Genomic DNA, 26921 nt, shown 5'->3' with positions numbered 1-26921 from the left:
CTACGTCTGTTGATTACTCTCCAGGAAGATAATCTGCTGCATCCTCCCTACCAAAAAATCATCAGTCCACTCACAAATTTTTCTTGATACCCTGTTCGATAATATTTTTGACAATAACAAGTGGCAATGAGTTAAATGCTACATCCCTTCATGCAATACAGAGGAAAGCGTGCTCTGAAACAGCTCAGAAAATTTTAATCATGACCTTGAAGTGAGTTACACTACATATTAGAAAAACTGAATGTAAGTAAATCTGAATATTAACTCTTCCTGACTAACATCTTAAACTTCAGCCTACTTATCACTACTACATTGTGACCTGAGTCTATACCGCTCCTGGGTACGCATTACAATCTAGTATCTGATTTCGGAATCGCTGTCTGACCATGATGTAAAGTAACTGAAATCTTCCCGTATAACCCGGCCTTTTCCAACTATACCTCGTCCTCTTGTGACTCTTGAACTATTCCTTATTGCAGTGAGTATAGTCTTAGAGAATTTCAAGCGAATCTCTTCTTTTTTAGCACTTGCATATTCCGCATCTTTGCGTACTGATTCTTCCTGATTAATCTCTTATATTTCAGCCTGATCTCCTCCAACAATAGTGGAAATAACAGTCACTGGCGTAAACATGATGTCTTTCAAAGAAACAAAAAACCTCTTCGTTCAGTTACTTCGAAAACTGTAGGAGCTGACTGTGATATAATGCTTATGATTTCAGAAATTTTCCTTTTTGTACTACCAGTTTGCTCTTGTGTTCAATGACTGCAAATTTCGCACAGATTGATTCTTTATTTTGAGAAGAAAAAATCCCGCCTGTCGACCATTGTAATTTTTTGTTCTTTCATTGTCAAATAAATCTTTACATTCTTTCTTCGTGGTAGTGGAATGTCATTTCATATCAAATTTACACCACTGCAATATATATATGGAGAATTCTCATCCCTCTCTCATATCAGTCACATTCCGTTTTAAAGGCTTGTGACGATACATCGCTAGATTGTCTCTTTATGTGCAAACAGCAACTGGACCTGCCAAAATCCTCCATACCACGAAAAAACAGCGAAGAGTAACAGTGGTGATACCACGATTCTGTCGAACTGAAGAGAGCTGTGCATACGGGAAAATGCCACACCGCAAAACTAAATGAAATGTCGCGCAGTACCGGGCACCTCCTAGAAGGACCGAGCAAAGCCGAGGAGGCTCTGTCTCGGCCCGCAAGCGACCACCACTTCCGCTACCACGCGGTTTTGTAAATACGGGAATCAAAAAACTAAAATCAATTTGACGTTCTTCGCACCTCCACACACATCGTTTTTTGGATACTTAGTTGATTTTTGAAATGAAAACGCAAATTCTGAGTTTTTCTTTAAGTTTGAGATGCTAGTGGTCTGTATATTTTTACAAAGCAATATCATAAAATGTTATAATGATGAGCTTGACGGCTGAGCAATAAGAATTCTAAGCAAAACTGATACTGACCTTGTGCTTCTCAGGGTCGTGCCTGGCTGGAAACTTGAAGGCGCAACAATGGAAGCTGTACGTTAGCCATGCCTCCCGAAGGTGCTGCAACAGGGAACAAGCAACGCTCATAAAGTACATAAACCTTACTTTGTGCGCTACTGTATTTATAGTGGATTTTCCTTGGGAAACCATTTGTTATTAACTCTCGTAACCCAAACAAATCGAACTTTTTACGTTTGTACCTTATTCAATTAATTTTTTTTATTGTGTGACCTGCAAATATTTTCTCCAATAGCTGCTTAATTCGCCATATCTGTTCACTAGACTGTCCTTTTAATTTTATCAGCGCATTCTGTCTTTGGTGCCTTTTATTGGGCGGAAAGTCACTAGCCACTAGGCGTAAATGGGAAAAACCGGCAGTGAAACACCACGAAATAAAACTCTTCACTTAAGTTTCAATGCATAAGTTTGTTTATCTACTTGGTCATCCCGTCTTAAAGAGTCATCATTTAACTAAGTGAGCAACATCGACAGTTTTTAACGTCTTCTCCAGCACGCAAATATACTAGTCTATTCCTAAAAAATAACTGATAAAAAGTATGTTTTCAAGTGTGCATCAGCAAATATTTGGCGTTAATATGGAACCTTGAACTTGCTTTCACTTCTGTGTGGTATTGTCTTATTAGCTCAGAGCTTTGCTGATAGTGGCAATAATGCTGGATTTAATGATTTATATACAGGAGCATTCACGTCCACTACTGCTGACTATGGAGAGGATTTTCCTGAAGGGGGGTTTTCACGGCATTTAGTTCGCAGTATGCGCCTTCCTCCGATTGGACATGAAGCGCGGCAAGTTCAATTACGTGGATCTGTTTTCGTCAGAAGATTTTGGTGCATTGAGATACAAAAATCATCTTAAGTTATCCTTTTAGTGTTTGTTTCAGAGGGTTTAGATATCTAGACAAGAACAAAATTGTGTAAAATATGCTATTGTCTTTTAAATGTGTGGAAATAAAACGTCCAAACTCTTAATAGTTAATTATCTGTAAAAGGAGCTTTGCGTTAGTAATATATAAGTAGATTCTAAGAAGATCAAGCTGTTCGAAAACTACTGTACATTTGTCCACTCCATTCTGACCTGATGTAAGCATTAACAAGAAATTCAATCTGTGCCAGTGCAGAATTAGGAATCAAAAGGAGGCTCACCAAATCATGGTACTATGCAGTACGAGGACAGGTTTAGTGACCACAGCGATGTATCACGGTGACAAACAAATACTGTTCTAGACAACGTACATGCCGAAGCGAGTGGGTCGTGTAGTAAATTGACGTGAGAATGAAACTTAATGAAACCGCCGACTAGCGGCACTGATAATAAACAGGGATTGAAGTAAAGTAAATGCTAAACACAGCCTATTAAAATGATAGGGCCGACTAAAACTACTATTAATAATTAAAAAGTAGAGAATCTAGTGATAACATAGAAAATAACTATTTCAGTGAACTGAGAACTATTGAGATGGACCAAAATGTCAATGTAAACCAATAGAAACGAAGATGGAGAGGGGTGAGTGATAAGAGAATGGACAGAAGATGGTAAATATGCGGAGGGCAGAGGGGGTGGGGAGCAAATTGTAAAAAACACGAAGGCCTAAAATTTTTCGGGGTAAAGGGGAACTGAATATGAAGTCAAGGTGGTAGGAGACACAAGGCAGCAAAAGTGAGCTGCAGACTCAACAGTCATAAAAAAAAGGTACCTAAATTCTGACAAAGCTGACATCGTAGTATCATAGAAAATTCGGTTTTTAGTGACCAATTGATCCTTAAGGCTTAAGTTTTCCGACGGCTTGAGAAATTTAGTTATCTCTAATTTTTCCAAAACGGGCAATTTTTTTCCGGTTTAGGTATTACATTTATGATGTGGAGGCAATCAAGCGTCGGTTCCTGCAGTGACCGGTTTCTATTTTTGAAAGCTAGTGAATGGTTCGAACAAGGCCATTTAAGAACTGGAAAATGTTTGATTTTTTGATACATGGCAGGAGTAGTAAATCAAGAATAACGAAATACAAATTGTTGTGAGACGGAAATTATTTTCTCAAGGAAGAGAAGAACTCTTTTGTTCTTCGCTTTCTAAAATAACTATTACATAACTGATGTTAGTTTCCATCTAAAAGTTTAATCTATCGCTATACCAAAGGTTGCTTCAAACAATGGAGTATCTTCCTAGGCACGATCTACACTGCACAACACAATGAAGGGGTCACTTCTTTCAGACCCCATCACTGACCTCCAGTGCGTCGCAGAAGTTTAAAATTTGCTTCAAAGCTGTCTACAGCATTCCTCTGTTACGGTGCAAAAGCATCGCGCTCTGTGGTCACCCTCAGCTCTGCGATGCTTCAAAGAGCAAGGTGTCGATATACGACAAAAAAAGGACCGAGCATAGGAGTTCACGTGAGCTGTAAGGTGGGTTAATGATAACTGATGTCACATTGCCACCAAATATTAGCAATTTTCTGCATGACGCCACCGCGGGCGTGTCACACTACAGGAAGGTCATCTCATACTATTCTTACCTATATTTTACTCCTTCTTTTAATGACTCTGCGATGGAGTTAAGAACTACGATTTTCTTTTGGGTGGCCGAGGAAAACGTTTGTCACACCATCGCTGAGAGTCAACATGAAAAAGTCTCAGGAGGTACCGTAAAACGGCGTCAATGAGACCACTGCTTCCCTTGGTACGTTGATTCTCACACATTTCACACTTTAAAACGGTTGTTCTCAGTGCGATGAAGAACAGGACGACGTTCTTGACAATACTCTACACTGGTCACACCACCTGGACGATTCAGTAACCTTCGAAATACATTCTGGGGCTGCAATGCCACTCAACGTTTTCTGATCCCTTTGGAGGGCAGTGCGACCTTAAATTTTACTCTGCTATATAGGGTGAAACCACTAGGGACCGTGCAAGTTTAATCGAAGAAATCTGAACGTGATATGAAGCAGCAAAGAGTGGTCACGCTTTTCAGCACTTCTGTTTCGGGCCCTCCTGTAGATTGATCACGTGGCAAGGGAGGGGGGGGGGGGGGGGTGAAGCTGGAAAACTGACATGTGTGCGTTTAAAATGGCAAAGTGTCCCTCTAAGACTCCCTAGCTTGGCAGTATCCTTGTCGCCATTCTCACACTTGACAATTTTAAAAATGTGCCTGTACATTGTGAGTGGTACTCCAGTGCGTCTATAACGCCTGTTTGGAGGCATGCGGCGTCTAAGAGGCGTCAAAGGGGATGCCTGCCGTCAGGCGTTAGACCTGCAGCTGACTGCTACTCACGACGTGACCGTATAGATGTCCTCCCACCGATCTGATTCAAATTGACGGTGTGTGCAGGACACGAATAGACCTTCAACGTAGGTAAACTGGAATATGTAGCTCTCAATGGTTTTCGTGAAGATCGAATTTGAAAATTTTAGAAGCAAACACTTAAGCGCTAGGTCTCTGGATCGAATCTCCCCGTTGGTACCTCTCTTCATTCCCATTTAGTTCTAGCAGCATATTTATTATAACTTTACAAATTATCAGCATCCAGTGATTCATTTATTATTTAAATAACATTCATCCTGATAAAAGGGGAAAAACTTTTTCGTATGGGGATTGGAAATAAAATATCGAAACACGAGAATCTTAAATCAGTACAATAAGTACATTTATATTATTGTATGTACATTTGTGAGAAGTATAAATCTGTAACCTATGGAGCACTGCACGAATCAGGATGATACTGATCGTAGAAACATGAGAAAGTAATTGTTGCGACATAGAGAACGTGTGATGAATGACGAATTTTTGCGTGAGCATGACTTTTCAATGTGCCTGTTGAAAAAAAAAAAAAAAAAAAAAAAAAAAAGAAAAAAAAACACAAAAATTTTGCGACGTACGACGCATGTCGAACGACATCACCCTATATTGGTACAGACGACTAATGGTGTACGACAGACTGAATTTATATGCTTTCTTCTCTAGTAGCCATCTCTTTATTCTGTTTGTTTGTAGGTACAATTTTGTAATCTTTTTATAAGATTCTTCGTTTGCATGTAAAAATAAACGTCGCAAGGCTGCGCCGGTGGAGTACATCTGTGAGGGATTACTTTTTTACTGCACATGGGCAGAATAACGTTGGAATGGAAGAAATTATCGGTAGCCAGATTCGATGCAGTGATCTCGTGTGTATAAAACGAACCGCTTACTCGCTCAGTTGTGGATTGCTTGAAATCACTCGAAATATGTAAGCACTCCTAAAATGCTGAAACTCGGTTTTCTCAAAGACCGATGGAGAGTTGCATCTTCTTGTTTATGTAGGTTGACGTCCTAGTAGTGCCCTACACAGTATGAATTAAATCGGTGAGGTGAAGTTCGTACCGTCCCCTTGCCAGATGAAAGTATGTCCAAGTCTGTCTACACGTACAGTATCTTTGTAAGGCGTTTAACAAAGACGTGCCGGTGGTGCCGAGGGCCTTGCCGAACGGGAGGGTTGGAGTGTCAGAAGGAACCTTTGCCATTTTATACACATGCTTATCAGTGTTGCAACCTGTGTGGTCACGCTACAGGAGACTGCAAAACGGAAGTGCTTTTCTGCTTTTGATCACGTTCAAGTTTCGTCGAATGGTTTTGAACGGTCTCCAGTGGTTCCACCCTATATACCAGGGCAAAAACTGCGGTCGCACTACCCTCCACGGCACGGCACGGACTTCAATGCGAGATGCCTTTAATAGGTTCCACAACGAAACATTGTCTCGAAATTTGGTAGAAAATCCGAAGAAATTCTCGTCGTATGTAAAGCACACAAGCGGCAAGACTTAGTCAGTACCTTCGCTGCGCAGTGCTTATGGTACTGTTACCGACGACTGAGCCACTAAAGCGGAGTTATTGAACGCATTTTTCCGAAATTCCTTCACCAGGGAAGACGAATGGAATATTCCAGAATTTGAAACACGAACAGCTGCTAGCATGACTTTCTTAGAAGTAGATACCTTAGGGGTTGTGAAGCAACTCAAATCGTTTGATACGGGCAAGTCTTCAGGTCCAGATCGCATACCGATTAGGTTCCTTTCAGATTACGCTGATACAATAGCTCCCTACTTAGCAATCATATACAATCGCTCGTTCACCGATAGATCTGTACCTACACATTGGAAAATTGTGCAGGTCTCACGAGTGTTTAAGAGTGTAGTATGAGTAATCCATCGAACTACAGACCTATATCATTGACGTCGGTTTGCAGTAGAGTTTTGGAGCGTATACTGTATTCATCATTATGAATCACCTCGAAGGGAACGATCTATTGATACGTAATCAGCACGGTTTCAGAAAACATCGTTCTTGTGCAACACGGCTAGCTCTTTATTCGCACGAAGTAATGGCCGCTATCGACGGGGGATCTCAAGTTGATTCCGTATTTCTAGATTTCCAGAAAGCTTCTGACACCGTTCCTCACAAGCGACTTCTAATCAAGCTGCGGGCCTATTGGGTATAGTCTCAGTTGTGCGACTGGATTCGCGATTTCCTGTCATGATGGTCGCAGATCGTAGTAATAGACGGTAAATCATCGAATAAAACTGAAGTGATATCAGGTGTTCCCAGGGAAGCGTCCTGGGACCTCTGCTGTTCCTGATCTATATAAATGACCTGGGTGACAATCTGAGCAGTTATCTTAGGTTGTTCGCAGATGATGCTGTAATTTACCGTCTGGTAAGGTCATCCGAAGACCAGTATCAGTTGCAAAGCGATTTAGAAAGGATTGCTGTATGGTGTGGCAGGTGGCAGTTGACGCTAAATAACGAAACGTGTGAGATGATCCACATGAGTTCCAAAAGAAATCCGTTGGAATTCGATTACTCGATAAATAGTACAATTCTTAAGGCTGTCAATTCATCTAAGTACCTGGGTGTTGAAATTACGAACAACTTCAGTTGGAAAGACCACATAGATAACATTGTGGCGAAGGCGAACCAAAGGTTGCGTTTCATTGGCAGGACACTTAGAAGATGCAACAAGTCCACTAAAGAGACAGCTTACACTACACTCGTTCGTCCTCTTTTAGAATATTGCTGCGCGGTGTGGGATCCTTACCACGTGGGATTGACGGAGGACATCGAAATGGTGCATAAAAGGGCAGCTCGTTTTGTATTATCACGTAATAGGGGAGAGAGTGTGGCAGATATGATACGCGAGTTTGGATGGAAGTCATTAAAGCAAAGACGTTTTTCGTCGCGGCGGGATCTATTTACAAAATTTCAGTTACCAACTTTCTCTTCCGAATGCGAAAATATTTCGTTGAGGCCAACATACATAGGTAGGAATTATCATCAAAATAAAGTAAGGGGAATCAGAGCTCGTACAGAAAGGTTTAGGTGTTCGTTTTTCCGGCGTGCTGTCCGGGAGTGGAATGGTAGAGAGAAAGTATGATTTGGTTCGATGAACCCTCTGCCAAGCACTTAAACGTGAATTGCAGAGTAATCATGTAGATGTAGATGCAGAAATGAGCCACATCACGTTCCATGGTGTCACAGCGCCACGAGACCCTTTAAGAAGGACTGAATCGTTCGGAGGCTGTCAGCAGTGTACAAGTTTGTCAAGAACTGTGAACTATCGTTTTAAGCAGTGAAATGTGCGAGAGTCAATGTCCCAAGGGAAGAGCTGGTTCCAATCACTCCGTTTATGCCACCTCCTGCTGCCTCTTCGTGTTGCCTGTAAGTGGCGTTGTGTCCCGGCCACGCACAAGGAAAGCGTATGCTTCCAACACAGGGAATCACAGTTCTGCCCGGCATCGCAGAGCCGCCAAAGTAGGACTAAAATGTAGGTAAGAAATGGTCTCACCGTGTGAAACGTCCACGGTGGCTTTGATCAGAAGTGTGGTGAAATTAATTGGCAATGTGACGTCATTAACTCACGTTCCACCTCATGTGAACTTATGAGCTCTGACCTTTCTTCCGCATGTGTCGACGGCTTGCTGTTTGAAGCGTCGCCGTGGCCGAGGATGACATTACAGCCCGCAACGCTTTTGCACCATTACAGAGGAGCGTTGTGAGCACCTTAGAGCCAAATTTCAAACGTATGCGTTGTAATGGGTGACAGTTACGGGGTTTCGAAAAAGGGTTGCGCAGCAAAGTTGAAATGATGTATCATTGCCTTCTTCTGACCACTGTTTTGTCTTGTGAGACAGTTACAAGGGAATTCAATTTAACGTGTACTCTATGCGGTGCCGCAACTTGATATTTTTCACATTAACATATCACTGGTATCAGGGAAAAGAGCGATAAGTGACGCTAAGAAATTTCTGGAACCGAATGTAGGTTCAGCGCTAGCGCCCCCATGTTGAATACCTGCAGTTTACAAACATTTCTTTCTTTGCCACTCAGCCACATGATTTGCGTCCATCAAAGCAGGCTGTTTCAAAAGCATTATTAAATATTTTAAAAGGTGGTAGTGCAGACTAATTCGAATAAAACATTCCATATAACATGTCTCCAGCTTTTATTTACACTACTGGACATTAAAATTGCTACACCACGAAGATGACGTGCTACAGACGCGTAATTTAACCGACAGGAAGAAGATGCTGTGATATGCAAATGATTAGCTTTTCAGAGCGTTCACACAAGCTTGGTGCCGGTGGCAACATCTACAAACGTGCTGACATGAGGAAAGTTTCCAAACGAATTCTCATACACAAACAAGCAGTTGACCGGCGTTGCCTGGTGAAACGTTGTTATGATGCCTCGTGTAAGGAGGGGAAATGCGTACTATCACGTTTCAGACTTTGATAATGGTCGGATTTTAGCCTATCGCCATTGCGGTTTATCGTATCGCGACATTGATGCTCGCATTGGTCGAGATACAATGACTGTTAGTAGAATATGGAATCTGTGGGCTCAGGAGGGTAATACGGAATGCAGTGCTGGATCCCAACGGCCTCGTATCACTAGCAGTCAAGATGACAGGCAACTTATCCATATGGCTGTAACGGATCGTGAGGCCACGTCACGACCCCAGAGTCAACAGATGGGGACGTTTGCAAGACAACAACCAACTGCGCGAACGGTTTGACGACGTTTGCAGCAGCACAGACTATCAGCTCGGAGACCATGGCTGCGGTTACCCTTGACGCTGCATCACAGACAGGAGCGTATCACCCGGCCTGATGTTATGGGGTGTTATTGGTAACACGTCTCGGTCACCTCTTGTTCTCATTGACGGCACTTTGAACAGTGGACGTTACATTTCAAATGTGTTAGGACCCGTGGCTCTACCCTTCATTCGATCCCTGCGAAACCCTATATTTCAGCAGGATAATGCACGACCAATGCACGACCGCACGAGCAACTGACTCGTCACAGTATGCCAGTCACTAGTCTTGATGAATTGTGGTATCGTGTTGAAGCTGCATCGGCAGCTGTACCTATACACGCCATCCAAGCTCTGTTAGATTCAATGCTCAGGCGTATCAAGGCCGTTATTAAGGCCAGAGGTGGTTGTTCTGGGTACTGATTTCTCAGGATATATGCATCCAAATTTCGTGAAAATGTAATCACATGTCCGTTATGATATAATATATATGTCCAATGAATACCAGTTTATCATCTGCATTTCTTCTTGGTGTAGCAATTTTAATGGCCAGTAGTGTATTACAAATATAAAGTTGGTTACAGAGACCAATTTTCACTTAGCGTGCTGGTACCTGTTTTACTCTGCGTTTGTTTATCGACTGTAATGTTTGTTTTTAAGTTCAAGTTGTGCAGTTGTGCTTGAATTTACACAAGCGAATTTTTCAATTGCGATTATATAGGGAACACGGCAGACGATTTTGTATAAGCAGAGTACCGGTTTAAAGAATGTTTATTGCGTTAAACTGCGTCAGATTGGTGCAGTGTCCAGCAGTCATATTTCATCTGAATTCGGAGATGGGCAGAGCGTAGATGAAGAATGACGCATTTTTCAGCTGATATAGCTTAGTCTTTCAACAAGAACAAGCACTATTTCTACACGTTTTGGTGTTCGACGTACAAGAAAATGGGAGACGTCACGTGTGCATGGCCTCTGTACTTACCATTTATTGTGGATTCAATATCTTGGAGAAGGATATGAAGGTTTGAATTGGGATTTTTCCGCTGACTAATTTTAAATCGCCGAGTAATTCCATTAATACCGTTTACTGACGAATCCACTTTCTCTCGTGGCGGTCTCAATAACACTCATAATTCACATCGGCGGTCCCACAAAATACATTTTCAAGAACGCTGTGTGGTTTGACTTGTGGTAGACGGTCGGTTGGTTGGGCCTGTTTTGTTACTGGGTCGTCTTTCAGGTCTCCGTTACCGAAAGACTTCCTTGAAAAGGAGCTTGCGGCATTATTGGAACAGGTTGCCATGATTACGTTCTCTTGACTTCCAAGATGAGTATCTTCTCCGAGAACGACTGGACTCCCACACATTACAGTCGTCAGGTGACTCATAATCTGAACCTAACACTCCCTGGACTATGGAACGCCGGCTGTGGTGGCTGAGCGGTTCTAGGTGCTTCAGTCCGGAACCGCGCGACTGCTACGGTCGCAGGTTCGAATCCTGCCTCGGGCATGGGTGTGTGTGATGTCCTTAGGTTAGTTAGGTTGAAGTAGTTCTAAGTTCTTGGGGACTGATGACCTCAGATGTTAAGTCCCATAGTGCTCAGAGCCATTTGAACCATTTTTTTGACTATAGAACGGCAGAAATGGCCACGGAATTTACCTCTTAAGAAATTTGCCTGTGAGGATGGTTGAAAGGCAAAGCCCACAATATTTACGATTCCTCCTCAAACACACATTGAATTTCTTGACTGCGGACGTAATAGTAGTCTCAGACAAAATGCTGCTTTATATTGCACGTGAATGTGGAAAAATAAACACAGTCGATTCACTCTTTTTTCAAATGAGCGCCTCCTCCGTTTTCTGATAGCCTCCTACCGTAGATGCGTTATAAGCCGTCCGACGAGCACTAGACGGTTCTCAACATCCACTGGCTGGCTCTTCTATGATCGTGCGGCCGCCTGCTAGCTTTACTCCGGCTCCAGCTCGCTCATAATTTACTGCTTCAGTACAGGACGTGGCCAAAACAGAGTGAAAATGGCGGAAACTCAGCGTTAATCGTTCGTCACACCTATACGAAGACCAGCTCTAGGATCTACTATTGGCGCTACCATGGCTTTGAACAGATACATGTTTTGTAGATAAATACGATGGCAACAAGAGTTTTTACTGATTATTGTTGGATAAAAAGGGAAAAAGAATTACATTCTTATTATACCCTACAGCAGCTACTAGTAATTCCTAAAGCTCCTCTGTAAGTGATGATCTATGAGACAATTAAAAAATCATGAGAAATATGTCTCCTCATGTCTTCCTCCGTGTTACATCTTGGCATTTTCAGATATCCTGTAGAATATTTTTTTCCATGTTTGTTTCGGGACGCAGTTGTCGCTTCCTGCCCCCCTAATACACAGCAGTATATAACTTCAACATGCCTGACATACAGTATTTCATCAATAATGTTCGGCCATCTATTAGTAGTCGTTTATAAGGAGTGTACCCGTCCTTCTCCTTTATGGTGACTCGAACTCTGCTGGGGACTCTTTAAATGAGGCTTCTGAATGTCTGTGGAGGAATGATAGCCCATTACTCCTAAAAAGCGGAAACCAGAGAAAGTAGTGTTGTTGGTCACAGTGGTGTGCACTGAAGTAGACATTATAACTCAACCGAAAGTGTTCAGTTCGGGAGTTAGGCAGGCCAGCCCATTTCAAGACTGTTATTCCCCTCAAAACATCGCTTGACAGATACTACTTTATGAAAGCGTGCAGTCTCGCACAGAAACAATCATCCTCTCCGAACTGTTTCTACACTGTACGCAGTTCACAATGCTGTAAAATGCTTTCATATCCTTCTGCATTTAGCGTTTTCTTAAGAGTAATGAGGATCCAAATGGCTCTGAGCACTATGGGACTTAACATCGATGGTCATCAGTCCCCTATAACTTAGAACTACTTAAACTAACCTAAGGACATCACACAACACCCAGCCATCACGAGGCAGAGAAAATCCCTGATCCTGCCGGGAATCGAACCCGGGAACCCGGGCGTGGGAAGCGAGAACGCTACCGCACGACCACGAGATGCGGGCAGTAATGAGGAGACCACACCCAAACCACGAAACGTACTTCCATACTGTATCACCACCACCACCTGTATACTTCATTTTTGGTACTGCAATGACAGCAGGTAACGTTCTCCTAGCATTTACAAATTCAAACCCTTCCATCGTATTAGCACAGGGTGCAGAGTGACTCATCACTCCAAATCACTGGTTCCCAGAACACCACTCTTCTTAACTCCCTTCTCACAGTCATTACGTTAGACTGCTCGTATCCCTTTCGAACTCACGAGTGATTACTTCTACACATTTCACGCGATTTTTTACAACCACGGTCCTCGAGGCTCAATGCTCGCTGTCTTGGCCTCGGTTTATCTGCGAGTGTTGCCACTTTACAATCACAATCACCATCTTGTGGAACTTAGAAGCGTCGACACATATCTGATGGATTTGTTACTCAGATGACATCCGATGACTAGTTCACTTTCGAAGTCACTGAGCTCTCTCGACCCCCAGCGTTGCTGTTACTGCTTATCTACTGACAACACAATACTCTCCGCCACGTTTTATACTGGCGGATCCGACTCTTGCGACATATAGAGGTAATTTTGCATTATACGGGGGTGTCTGAATATACAGGGTGTTTCAAAAATGACCGGTATATTTGAAACGGCAATACAAACTAAACGAGCAGCGATAGAAATACACCGTTTGTTGCAATATGCTTGGGACAACAGTACATTTTCAGGCAGACAAACTTTCGATATCACAGTAGTTACAATTGTCAACAACAGATGGCGCTGCGGTCTGGGAAACTATAGTACGATATTTTCCACATATCCACCATGCGTAGCAATAATATGGCGTAGTCTCTGAATGAAATTACCCGAAACCTTTGACAACGTGTCTGGCGGAATGGCTTCACATGCAGATGAGATGTACTGCTTCAGCTGTTCAATTGTTTCTGGATTCTGGCGGTACACCTGGTCTTTCAAGTGTCCCCACAGAAAGAAGTCACAAGGGTTCATGTCTGGCGAATAGGGAGGCCAATCCACGCCGCCTCCTGTATGTTTCGGATAGCCCAAAGCAATCACACGATCATCGAAATGTTCATTCAGGAAATTAAAGACGTCGGCCTTGCGATGTGGCCGGGTACCATCTTGCATAAACCACGAGGCGTTCGCAGTGTCGTCTAAGGCAGTTTGTACCGCCACAAATTCACGAAGAATGTCCAGATAGCGTGATGCAGTAATCGTTTCGGATCTGAAAAATGAGCCAATGATTCCTTTGGAAGAAATGGATGCCCAGACCAGTACTTTTTGAGGATGCAGGGACGATGGGACTGCAACATGGGGCTTTTCGGTTCCCCATATGCGCCAGTTCTGTTTATTAACGAAGCCGTCCAGGTAAAAATAAGCTTCGTCAGTAAACCAAATGCTGCCCACATGCATATTGCCGTCATCAATCCTGTGCACTATATCGTTAGCGAATGTCTGTCGTGCAGCAATGGTAGCGGCGCTGAGGGGTTGCCGCGTTTGAATTTTGTATGGATAGAGGTGTAAACTCTGGCGCATGGGACGATACGTGGACGTTGGATCATTTGGACCGCAGCTGCAACACGGCGAACGGAAACCCGATGCCGCTGTTGGATCACCTGCTGCACTAGCTGCGCGTTGCCCTCTGTGGTTGCCGTACGCGGTCGCCCTACCTTTCCAGCACGTTCATCCGTCACGTTCCCAGTCCGTTGAAATTTTTCAAACAGATCCTTTATTGTATCGCTTTTCGGTCCTTTGGTTACATTAAACCTCCGTTGAAAACTTCGTCTTGTTGCAACCACACTGTGTTCTAGGCGGTGGAATTCCAACACCAGAAAAATCCTCTGTTCTAAGGAATAAACCATGTTGTCCACAGCACACTTGCACGTTGTGAACAGCACACGCTTACAGCAGAAAGACGACGTACAGAATGGTGCACCCACAGACTGCGTTGTCTTCTATATCATTCATATCACTGTTGTTGAAAATTGTAACTACTGTAATTTCGAAAATTTGTCCGCCTGAAAATGTACTGTTGTCCCAAGCATATTGCAACCAACGGTGTATTTCTATCGCTGCTCGTTTAGTTTTTATTGCCGTTTCAAATATACTGGTCATTTTTGAAACACCCTGTATATACTGCTACAGCATCATGTTCGAGAACATAATAAATAGTTTTTGGACCCGTGAAATTCATCCATCACTTTCTGTAAGCAGATTTCAAAATGTGTGATTTTAATCGGTCCGTTCATTCAGGTTCACAGTATATAACTTTTTATCGGCTGTTCTGTTCTTCGGTAATGCTAGTTTAGAATAATATTTGTAGAATTACGCGATAGCGAATACATATACTGCATAGTACGAACAAACATTGCCTCCAACTGACTTGTCACGTAAATTACATCTTCCACTTCCATATATAAGACTGCGTATATTGTTCCTTTCAATTGCTTGAATGAAATTATGCTTTAAAATACTCAGTATGTTTCTGTAACAAAATTACTGGTCATTCATTATTTTAAGCTCATTTCTAACATTGTTACTCTAAAATGAATAATTTGCTGAATTTACTTATTATTTATTTAACACCTTTAAACTAAGCTGATAATATGTGCGGCGTGTATCGTGTTTCTGACAGTGTGGTGCAGATGTGCTAAAAGGTTATCACCTTCTGCCTCAGGCAGTTCAAATTAGGCTATAACCCACGGTGAACGTTTGACAAATGTTGCATGTGAATTTTATATGAAGCGTAAAAATTTTAACCACCGGGTTTTATCTGACTTTGTTCATATTAAATGAACGTCTTTAATTATGTAGAACATCACGCACAAGTGAGAATGACAGAAACAGAGCTCCATGAATTTCGCATGCTTATCAGAAACGGGTGCACTAAGCCGACAGTATTTTTCGTGTACGCTATTCAGTCTTCACGGAGGATGCGCATATTTTCTACTCGGTGAAGTGCTAACACGCTTAAAATAATGTATTGTGATGCACAAAGAAGGCAGATAAATCGTGTTTTATTTGTAATACTCAAGCGTTTCCGAAAGAAACGCTTTGATCTGTGTTGAATTAGGCGATTGTAAATATGGTTCATAGACAATTTTCTCATTGCTGCGTGAACTGCGTACAGTCTCTTCGATAAAGCTAACTATGATTGAGACTTCTAAAAGAATTGTCGCACTGTATAATCATTAAAAATCTCCTGCACTGAGAGTGAGTAGCTTCTGAAATAATGCATATAGTTTATTTAAACGTGGCACAAAAACCGGAAAGTGCCAAATGGCCATTGTAGCTGATATATTCACAATTAGTTCCAGACGATCCTTCAGTACAGACACACAAGCTCGTATTACATACCTTATGTGAGAGTGTCTGTCTAGGAAAATTACAGAAGAGAATAACGGATTGGGAGAGGGAACTTAAAATGTAAAGTATCGTCGATATCATGGAGTGTTAGCTAAACAGTAGGAGTATGGTTAACGGTTGGATATCGCTTTGCTGAGTGACTTAGAAAACCCATGAAAAATGTTTTTCAGGATAGGTAAGAGCTGAAACACTCCATTGAGCAAGACGACCCGTACAGGGCGGAAACCTCAAAATTTAACAAACGATTCAGCATATCTTAACTACTTATATCCTGCGTACTGAAGCAATTAATTAAACAAAAACAATTTTTTTTCATCAGAAGTTTCCACAGCTCTCGAAAAAGTATACGAATACGACATTTGTTAATTTCCCGAGTGAAGGGTTTCGCAAAAGTACCGTGGTGTATGTTACAAAGTGACTCCAGACACTCTTCTGTAATATTTTTATACGCTGTCGAACGTTGTTAGAGACATATTATTCCATTTAGTACCAAACCAAATCTGGCGGAATATGTGAAAAGATCAAAAGGTGAGATGTATTAATCGTCCAGAAAAGTACTTGGCTTTTTGTAAATTAATAATCGTCTGAAACCTTGTTTCCTTCATTTTTTATTTTTAAATTTTTTTAAATTATCCGTCTCCTTACGGGTTTGTTGAGGACCGTCACGAATTCCTCTCCTGTGCCAACCTCTTCATTTCAGAATAGTCTTCCACCCGCCATCCTCAAGTAATTCCAGGGTGTATTCCAATGTGTCGTCCCCTAGAGTTTTTAATCGCTACAGTTCACTCTAGTACGTGGACGACATTCCTTCATGTCTTAACGCATGTCCGATTATCGTGTCCCTTCTTCTTGTCAGTGCTTTGCATATGTACCTTTCTTCGCTGATTTTAAGGAGCACTTCCTCATTCCTAATCTTACCGGCACACCTAATTTCCAACATTATTCTGTAGCACCATATTTCAAACGCTTCGATTCCATTCCGTTCCAGTTTTCCTGAAGCCCATAATTCACTACCATAAAGTGTTGTGCTCAAAGCGTATAATATCAGAAATTTCATCCTCAGATTAATGCCTATGTTTGATACTAGCAAAATCATTTCAACCAGGAATGCCCTCTCTGCCTGTGCTAGTCTGCTTTCTATGTCCTCCCTCATTCATTCGTTACGGAATATTTTGCTTCCAAGTTAACAGAATTCCTGTCTATTTTGTGATCACTAATTTTGATGTTAAGTTTCTATGTTAAGTTTCTCGCTATTCTCATTTCTGCTGTTTCTCATTAGTTTCGTCTTTCTTTGGTTTAATAACAATCTATATTCTGCTTTCTATGTCCTCCCTCATTCATTCGTTACGGAATATTTTGCTTCCAAGTTAACAGAATTAGAGATTAGACTGTTCATTCCACTAAAAAGATCTTGAAATTCTTTTCCACCTCACTGAGGGTGGCAGTGTCATCAGTGAATGTTATCTTTGATATCCTTTCAAGCTCTTCAACACATCTTTCATTTCCGTCATCGTTCCTTCACTGTATAAATTAAACAGAAGACTGCATACCTGTCTAACACTGTTTTAATTCAAGCACTTCGTTCTTGGTCTTCCAGTCTTATTGTTCCCTTATCTTTCTTGTACAGTTTATACACTCCGAGGAGCCAAAGAAACTGGTACACCTGCCTAATATCGTGTAGGGCCACCACGAGTACGCAGAAGTGCCGCAACACGACGTGGCATAGACTCGACTAATGTCTGAAATATTGCAGGAAATTGAAACAATGAATCCTGCGCGGCTGTCCATAACTCCGTCAGAGAACGATGGAGTGGAGATCTCTTCTGGAAATCACGTTCCAAGACATCCCAGAGATGCACAATAATGTTCATGTCTGGGGAGTTTGGTGGCCAGTGGAAGTGTTTAAACTCAGAAGACTGTTCCTGGAGCCAATCTGTAGCAATTCTCGACGTTTGGGGTATCGCACTGTCCCTCTGGAATAGACCAAGTCCATCGGAATGCACAATGGACATGAATGGATGCAGGTGATCGGACAGGATGCTTATGTACGTGTCAGGGTCGTATCTAGACGTTTCAGGGGACCCATATAACTCCAACTGCACACGCTCCACACCATTTTTACAGAGCCTCCAACATCTTGAACAGTGCCCTGCTGACATACAGGGTCCATGGATTCATGAGGTTGTCCCCATAGCAGTACACGTCCATCCGTTCGATGCAATTTGAAACGAGACGCGTCCGACCAGGCAACACGTTGAAAGGTGTCTACACTGAGTCACAGCGCCAGAGATTGCGCCAAAGAGTATTATTCAGCCGCCTCCACTGGCAGTGCTTGTTCAGAAGTTGGTGAGAGCTGTAGTAGTTCTGAGGTAGGCGTGATCTGTGCTTGCTGAGACGTCGATAGAGTACTAGTTGTTCTGTTGGGCAAGACACCATATGTTATTCGATTGGGGATGTTGTAATGATCAAAGTGTATTTTTCGTCAATATATATGAAGGCAAAGAAATTTTTTTATTTTAGACGTCCTAAATAACAATGCCTCTTGGTCACAGGTTCAGTCAACAAAGCATCTGGCTCGTGTTCTTGTATTTGACTGTAATTCTGGTTTCTATGTGCAATCATAGTATTTATGTTTTTTTTAATTACTTCATTGTAAATGGCGTTTAAAGCATCTTGTCGTATTGAGGAAGAACCGTGCCAGATGTGTACTTCCACGCACAGAACAGTTACACTTATACTTTGTTGTTTCGAAGCTTTTGTAGTTGCTGGGGACTTAATTAACGGAAATTTCCTTTCATTCCTTGTTGTTATTCTTTGCAGTCAGACTGCGTAGTAATATTATTCAGGGCCAACCGGTTACGAGACTGCGTAACCGCACAAACAGCGACTAAAATTAAAAATATTTGCATTATATTTAATTAAGCCCCCATGCAACGTTTCCAGTCATCAACAGTCCAATGTCGGTGTTGAAGGGCCCAGGCGAGTCGTGTGTTGTGCAGTGATCAATGGTACACGAGTGAGCCTTCGTCTCCGAAACCGCATTTCGATGATGTTTCATTGAATGGTTCGCACGCTAACACTTGTTGATGGCCATGCATAGAAATGCGCAGCAATTTTCGGAAGGGTTGCAGTTCTGTCACGTTGAACGATTTTCTTCAGTTGTCATTGGTCGTGTTCTCGCAAGATCTTTTTCCGGCAGCAGTGATGTTGCAGATTTGATGTTTTACTGGATGCGTTATATTCACGGCACACTCTTGAAATAGTCGTACGGGAAAATACCTACTTCATCGCTACTACGGAGATGGTATGTCTCATCGCTCGTGTGTTCACTTAAATCCTGATAACCTGCCATTGTAACAGCAGTGACCGATCTAAGAACTGCGCCAGACACTTGTAGTTCTACGAGGGTCAGTCAAAATGTAATGCCTCCTATTTTTTTTCTACGTTTAATTGTCAGGAAATTTAAATGCAATTACATAGGTTGAAAACCACAACATTGAGGATCATTTTGTCATTTTTCAATGTAATCTCCGCCCATCTCTACAGTTTTGGTCCATCTTTGAACAAGGGCATGTATCCCAGCACGGTAAAAATCACAGCTCTGCTTCCTAAGCCATTGACCCACGGATGTTTTGACGGCCTCCTCATCTTCAAAATGAATCCCACGATGAGCTTCTTTTAGTGGCCCGAACAGATGGAAGTCTGATGGTGCCAGGTCAGGGCTGTATGGGGGATGAGGCAAAACTTCCCATCCAATTTTGACAATCTCGTCAGAGGTGTGACGACTGGTGTGTGGTCTTGCATTGTCATGCAAAAGAAGAACATCTGCCATTGATTTTGTTGGGCGAACTCGCTGAAGACGTGCTTTAAGTTTTTTGAGGGTTGTGACGTATTGAACAGAATTTATTGTGCATCCCTGCTCGAAAAAATCAACCAGAATCACACCCTCTGTATCCCAGAAAACTGTTGCCATAACTTTCCCTGCCGATCGCACAGTTTTGAATTTTTTCTTCCTCGGCGAGCTTGTGTGACGCCACTCCATTGACTGCCTCTTTGATTCGGGTTCAAAAAAATGCACCCATGTTTCGTCCCCGGTCACAATTTTTTTCAGAAACTCATCTCCCTCCAAACGGAAGCGCTGCAAGTGTTGGGAGGCTATAGTTTTCCTTGCCTCTTTATTCTGATCGGTTAACATTCTTGGAACCCACCGTGCACAAACTTTTGAGTACCCCAATTGTTTAATAATCGTGATCACACTGCCTTTACTAAGAGAAATAATGCGACACACTTCATCTGCAGTCACCCGACGGTCACCACGAATGATGTCATCAACTTGCTGAATGTTGTGTGGAGTCACTGCACTCACCGGCCTGCCGCTCCGCTTTTCGTCAGTCAACGGTGTTTGCACTTCAGCTTCCTTACAACGACGAACCCATCGTCTAACAGTGCTGACATCCACTGTCACAACACCATACACCTTCTTCAGTCTTTCATGAATGCGTATGGGCGTTTCACCTTCTGCATTCAAGAATTCAATCACACAGCGCTGTCTCAAACGAACATCGATGTTGGCAATCTTACAAACTTCTGCTGTGCTGCCACCTGTTGACACAGAAAGTTACTACTGCAGTGGATTGCAGAAGAAGGTTTGAGGAATGGCGCCAAATTAAAATTTTTCACTTAACTTAATTTTTTTAAGCAGAAAAAATGGGAGGCATTACTTTTTGACCGACCCTCGTATATAGGATCTGCCGACAGTAGCGCCGTGTCCTGTCTGTTTACACATCTCTGTATCTGAATACACATGCCTGCACCAGTTTCTTTAGAGCTTCAGTGTATTACTCGTCTTTCCCTATAGCTTACTCTTATTTCTCTCAGAATTTCGAACCTCTTGCACTATCTTATACTGTTGAATGCTTTTTCTAGGTGGAAAAATCTTAGAAAAGTGTCCTGATTTTTCCTCAGTCTTGCTTATCAATCGCAACGTCAAGATTGCTTCTCTGGTGCCTTTACCCTTTCTGAAGCCAAACTGATCGTCATCTAAGAGACCTTCATTTTCCATTGCCATTTTTCTGTATATTATTCTTGCCAGCAGTTTGGTTGCATGAGCTGTTATGCTGACAGTGAAGAAGTTCTCGTATTTACCTGTTCTAGCTATCTTCAGAACTGAATGGACGCCATTTTTCTGAAAGTCTTCTAATGGTATGTTACTAGTCTCATAGCTTCTCCACACATACTTGATTAGACGTCTGGTTCTCACTTTCCCAAACGATTTTCGAAATCTTGATAGAATGTGATCTATCCCATCTGCCAATATTTAATCTCAGGTCTTCTAAAGCACTTTAGAATTTTATACTGAACCGATAATGATGTATTAGAGAGAACATGGTTTACTTCCTCTCGATTTTGAAATTAATATGCTTAAGTGATTTGCAGTTAATTAGAATGAAACCTGCTATGAACAAAAACTCAGGCTTAAATTATTCCATCATTGTACATATATCGGTTTACACAAAGAGAAAGAACCAGCCAAAAACTCATTTCTGCAAAGTAATATCGAACAGCCTGCTTGGGATGGTAAGCGGTGATCTATCAAGGATGCGTGATATAGTAACAATGCAGATTTAGCTTCTGAAGCTTCATACTTGAAGTCCATCCACACATCGTCAACCTGTTAACTTAACTGCCCTTGCCTATGATTCAGTTATCCTTATGCTGTGCTCCCATATGTGAACCTTACTGAACTTCGCCTCGATATAGTCACATTCTGGGAAGGATCGGTACATCTTTAAGGAAAGAAAAGAGTAATCTGGTAAACTCAAATATATTACTGAGGCCCTTTGTACTCCAATCAAGTTGGTGTACATACTTGACAGCATTTATGCAAAGTCGACAGTTACACTATCGGAATTCAAGGAGAGTGCAAGACTGAAACTAATTCCGATTCCCAAGAGAATTCTGCCCTAGCGAGTGGCTACTCACACATAACATTACAATCACTTTGCTGCGCTGGCACCTGAGACTTAGACACGAGCTGCAAGGATAGTTTTTGAGCTGCCAGCAGGAAGTCACATAGTTTCTCCAAGACACAATATACATTGAACCCACAGTCATGATACACGATCATCAGCAACAATATATAACAACAATCAGTTAGCACACAACTAGAAATTTATTCTTGTCCAACTTACCGAAATTTGGCTGAGTGATGATGCGTCCTAAACTTTGAGCAGTTAACTTATCTCCTTCTAAATCAGTAGGTATTCGCACCAACACAAATATATTTTGGAGCACCAATTAAAAGTACCGCCTAAACGACTCTTGAAAGTGTCTCATCACAGGCTATCGCTCACACACTCCTGTTCACTTTCGCGCTCAGAGCAAGCACGTTTCTACCTTTAGTCATGCTTTGTCCAGGCGTTCGCCAAAGATAGCCGGTGGCGACTGCATAGACCTTCACTCACTGTAATCCCCGATCCAGAGAGCACGATTATCATCTCTGAGGATTGTGGAAGTTCTGCACCAAACTCTTTGGCGGGCAGGGTTTTCCGCCGTCGTGGAGCGAGAGGTGTATGCTTGGTGCTGAATCGTTTTCGGAGCAGTTATTGTGATGTGTCGAAGTCGCAGCGTGCTGTGTGGTTAAGAAAGTGGCTTGGTGCACAAGCTGATCGCATATTCTATTCGCTATTCGCTTATCGTTCTTGTTTCTCAAACATATATTTCAAACAATCTTGATTCAAAGCAATTTCTTGAACAGCGTGTTTGAAAATTTGCTATGGGACTTTTCACTTCCAGGATGAGCAATTAGAATCCAACTAATATGCCGATACACAAATACACCTATGACGTTCACATCTGTAAGAAAAACTGTGTTTAAAAATCTGCCTCTCTATCATAAAACCCATTACAAATCTTTTGTAATTTCATTATACATCTTTTGAGCAGTTGTAATTCGTGAATTTGGGTACCAGTGAACTATGGTTCTGTAAATGTGTAATATTTTCAAATATCATAGTATTCATTTTATCAGATATTTTCGTCTATTTATTGTAGAGATTTCCTGTGTCGTTCCCATATGGCTGCATTGGAGTCGTTTATACTGAAAAGAGTTGGCTTAGTGGCACACAACCTCATTCCCTTGTAAATATATTAAGACCCATAGCACATACGCATTTTGCAATGTGAATGACTGCTATCTTTCAGCAATCGGGTAACGACATAGAGGCAGCTTGCAGTCACCACAGCTCATTCTTAGTAACTCCAAAGTGATATTTGTAGAACATGCAAACACATTTACCTGCCATGAATCGAGCCAGTGTGGAAATTTAGTACGCCTTTGGTCTTTTTGTTTAGGCACCTGATACACATAGTATTCCATTAGTGCTATTTGGAAATGTTTTGCAAAAAACAAACCCATCGGATTTTGAGGGTTTTGTCATGACTTTACGTATATTGTTAGTCAGATTAGTTAGATTATCCAGGTATACTTATTTGAAAATTTGGTAAAATCAGGGTAGAAATTATTCAAAATTACTTGGAAATATTTGGGTGCACTGGATCGTTTGTGGCTACTCTTGTAGTGAGTGAATGCATGCCATTCATCAGACATAATTATGCTCGGGGACACAATTAGAACTTTTGCTGCTATTTCCTTAGACCTGTTTTTAGGTGTTCAAATGTGTGGAGGAACCGTTGATTTGTGAACAACACTTATAATAATTGTCTATCTTGTTCCAGTGCTAGGTTTAGTTTTATATATACCCTGGAACAGCATGATGTCTTTAAATCCTTGGTTTGAAATGGTGCGGATTATCCTCTGTGTCACTGACTAATTTTGTGTATTTCTCAATTGTATTTACACAGCAGTGATGCAATTTAAAATTGCCCTCATAGTTAGAGAAATTTGTGTTATTTGGATGCTATTTGCTATTTGATTATAATTTACCTGCTCATTGCCTCAGAGCGAATAGTATCACTCACTGTCTATTCAAGGAAAGTAAAAGCCCCTATTCTTGTTAGAATGGAATCAGAAACAGATTAGTTTCAGTTGACTGATTTACCAAAAGCATTACACATAAGCGTTATTATAATGTGCCAAGAGGCACCCAATATGGACCATATTTCGGTGTGTAGTAAGTGATCTATCAGACCATTTGATGGGACAGATATTGTACTGTCGCAATGCATGTCTGAACAGACGATAGGTTTGTCTGTGTGTACTGCAACTGATATACCAAAAGTAGCAGCCACAGTGGATACAGGTACTATAGCATATTAAGAGATCTCTGAAAAGTGTGTAATGACTCCCCATAGCGTACCTAGGACAAGTAAAATCATTGAAATGCATTATGCCCTCCTGTAAACCATTTATGAGAAACAAAATGTGCAATAGAATTAAAATAAGTGTGAGCATATATAAATTATTAAAGTAACTAAGGCGATTAAAAAAGAACAGATTGGAAATTGAATTGGAAAAACTGAATATAGAGATCAGGCAAGAATTGGAGGCTGTACCTCTGTAAGTGTTCATTGCTGTAAGACAAATTCAGGTGATAGCAAGGGAGCAGGGTAAAACAGACTAGGAAGTGGTAAGTGATAAACTGATGTTAGAAAGTTTAAAAGCAGTGGAAAGGCATAAAAATTTAATAAGGGAGAATGTTTGCAGGAACAAATATAATTGTGGCTCTTAAACAGATCTTGTCACAGATAAGAGTTAGACAAAAGGGACAACTATTCAAAATTAGGAGCCACAGCCAACATCCGACAAGTGGTTTTGGAAAGAATTGCTCAGAAGCATGGAGTGGTGAAAGACTTTTCAGAGAGGAGATAGTTGTGGAACAACTAAGAACTGTGGAGACGTAGTACATTTCGGAGCAGGTGAGTTAATAGAGAAGGGTTTTCCCCATGTATTACTTTGACTCACTTCATGCAATGTCCCTATTGCAAAGTGTGGAACGTTACTGGAAACATGTACGATAGAAATCTCTTAACTTGTATCCACACTTTTCTCTGTTATGTTCAAGTATCTCTACTGCATTTTTTTGTTATAACTCAATTGCATACCAAGCTTCTTCAGTTTAACACTGAGAAAAGTGTAAAGTCTTTTAGGATACATTACTGTCGAACTAAAGAGAGTCAATTTCATTCCTTTCAACGCACGCATATAAGTTAATATTCAACATCTCAACAGAATTCACATCAATCACCAGACTGCGACTGTAAGGCGATTCACGATATCAACCACATGTTCTCTGACTGCTCTAGACACAAAAATAAGTCAGAGAGAAATAATTCAGACTATTCTAAAAACATCTGTAAGTAGCTAAACTGTTCTGCCTCTGTGTGAGTTTTGTGTGTGTGTGTGTGTGTGTGTGTGTGTGTTTGCACATTTTGATTATTTAGAAACCAGTATGTTAACATAAGATGCAGAGGATTTTTGGCTACTGTGCTTAATTATTATCAGTAAGATCAATGAAATTTGTGTTTTAAAATACTTAATAGTTAGTGGAAAGGAAGCACAGTAGGTCTGAATACGCTGTGTTGGTGTATTCATCAACTAATAAAATAAAGTAGAGGATAAGATAATAGTAAGGTTGTTCTCTCTCTCTGAGCCTTATCAATTAACATCGCTATAGTTTGCGATGGCAAAAATTTTACTTTTGTGATCGCGCAAAATCTCTGACCGAGTAGAAGTGACTTTGTGTCAAGGTTATCTATGAACGTTTCCATTGGGGCAGTCGTTCGTGTACCAGATTAGCAGTATGTTTTCTGTAGCCAGATGTTAAGTACAACTGAGCGAGCTGTAGTGGTCTTCTAATTTGGAATCGATATGGGGGAAACAGCAACGTAGTCTGGTAGTTACTTATGCCTGATGGTTCTTATCTTTTTCTATTTTTTCCGATTCCTGATGGCGTTTTTATGTTTCTAATTTAACAGCTCGCCCGAACCAGAAAAGCATTGCATAATGATAGAGCTAGGAATTAAATAAAGCATGTTTGAAGCTGTACGAGTGACGGTGGTCTTGAAAGAGAAGGTAGTAACCAGGTGAAACAAACGCCGTATGCTTCCACACCCATTGCTGGTTCAGTGATGAAAGGAGCATCAGCAGAGGAGGAACGACGCATGCGCAGAGCGCAGAGGAAGAGAGAGTGGCAGCAGAGATGCGCTCCTGAATACATGTCAACATGGCAGACGGACGTTTACTGACAACGTGGTCGCTAATGGAAGTGCGTGCTGGTATCCGGTATGAATGGGCATGTGAGACTAGTGTGCCCGTCATCCATGAACGCCTACAGACCGTGTATGGCGAAATGGCGAAGAGATCATGAAATAGTTGGTTGCTGGTGTTGCTTGCTCAGAGAGGAAATGCAGAATGCAGAGGATGAAGATCGAAGTGGGCGTCCTTCCACATGTACAAATGGAAACACTGCTGATGTGGAACAGGTTGAGCGACGATTTCCTCCACCGCAGTTTTACCGGAGTGGATTCTTCAAATTGGTTCTTGCTACAAGAAATGTCTCAATGTCGGTGTCGACTACGTCGAAAAATAGTGCAAGGTGTGTAGTCCATGATGCCGACGTGTATGTTTTTTCCAATGAATATTCCGTATTGAAAATAAAGACGAAACTTACTTTTCAGCGTCTCCCGTACTTTGGGGTACAAACCACTCATCATTGTTGCTAGACGTTACCTCTTTTTTGTGGAACTGTCCTGATTTAGAAGAGTTCGAGTTAACACACGTTCACAAAGATGAGATACAGAGAGAGAAGGAAGGTGAGAGGGTGTGTCTCTCTCTCTCTCTGTGTGTGTGTGTGTGTGTGTGTGTGTGTGTGTGTGTGTGTGTGTGTCTGTGTGTGAGAGAGAGAGAGAGAGAGAGAGA

At 41.7% G+C, this 26921-nt stretch overlaps 1 protein-coding gene across 4 annotated transcripts in view; it reads right to left on the bottom strand.

The window, feature by feature from the left end:
- LOC126276649 (probable glycoprotein hormone G-protein coupled receptor) overlaps positions 1-26921 on the bottom strand; it is a 1482411-nt gene that overhangs the window by 203544 nt on the left and 1251946 nt on the right. For all 4 annotated transcript variants that reach the window (XM_049977295.1, XM_049977293.1, XM_049977296.1 and 1 more), the window contains one exon: positions 1483-1566. In XM_049977295.1, the coding sequence (XP_049833252.1) occupies positions 1483-1566 (84 nt within the window). The remainder of the gene's footprint in view (positions 1-1482; positions 1567-26921) is intronic.

Source organism: Schistocerca gregaria, chromosome 1 (genome assembly GCF_023897955.1).
Source record: "Schistocerca gregaria isolate iqSchGreg1 chromosome 1, iqSchGreg1.2, whole genome shotgun sequence".
Classification (NCBI taxonomy): Eukaryota; Metazoa; Arthropoda; class Insecta; order Orthoptera; family Acrididae; genus Schistocerca; species Schistocerca gregaria.
This window is presented reverse-complemented; position numbering and strand designations above follow the sequence as displayed.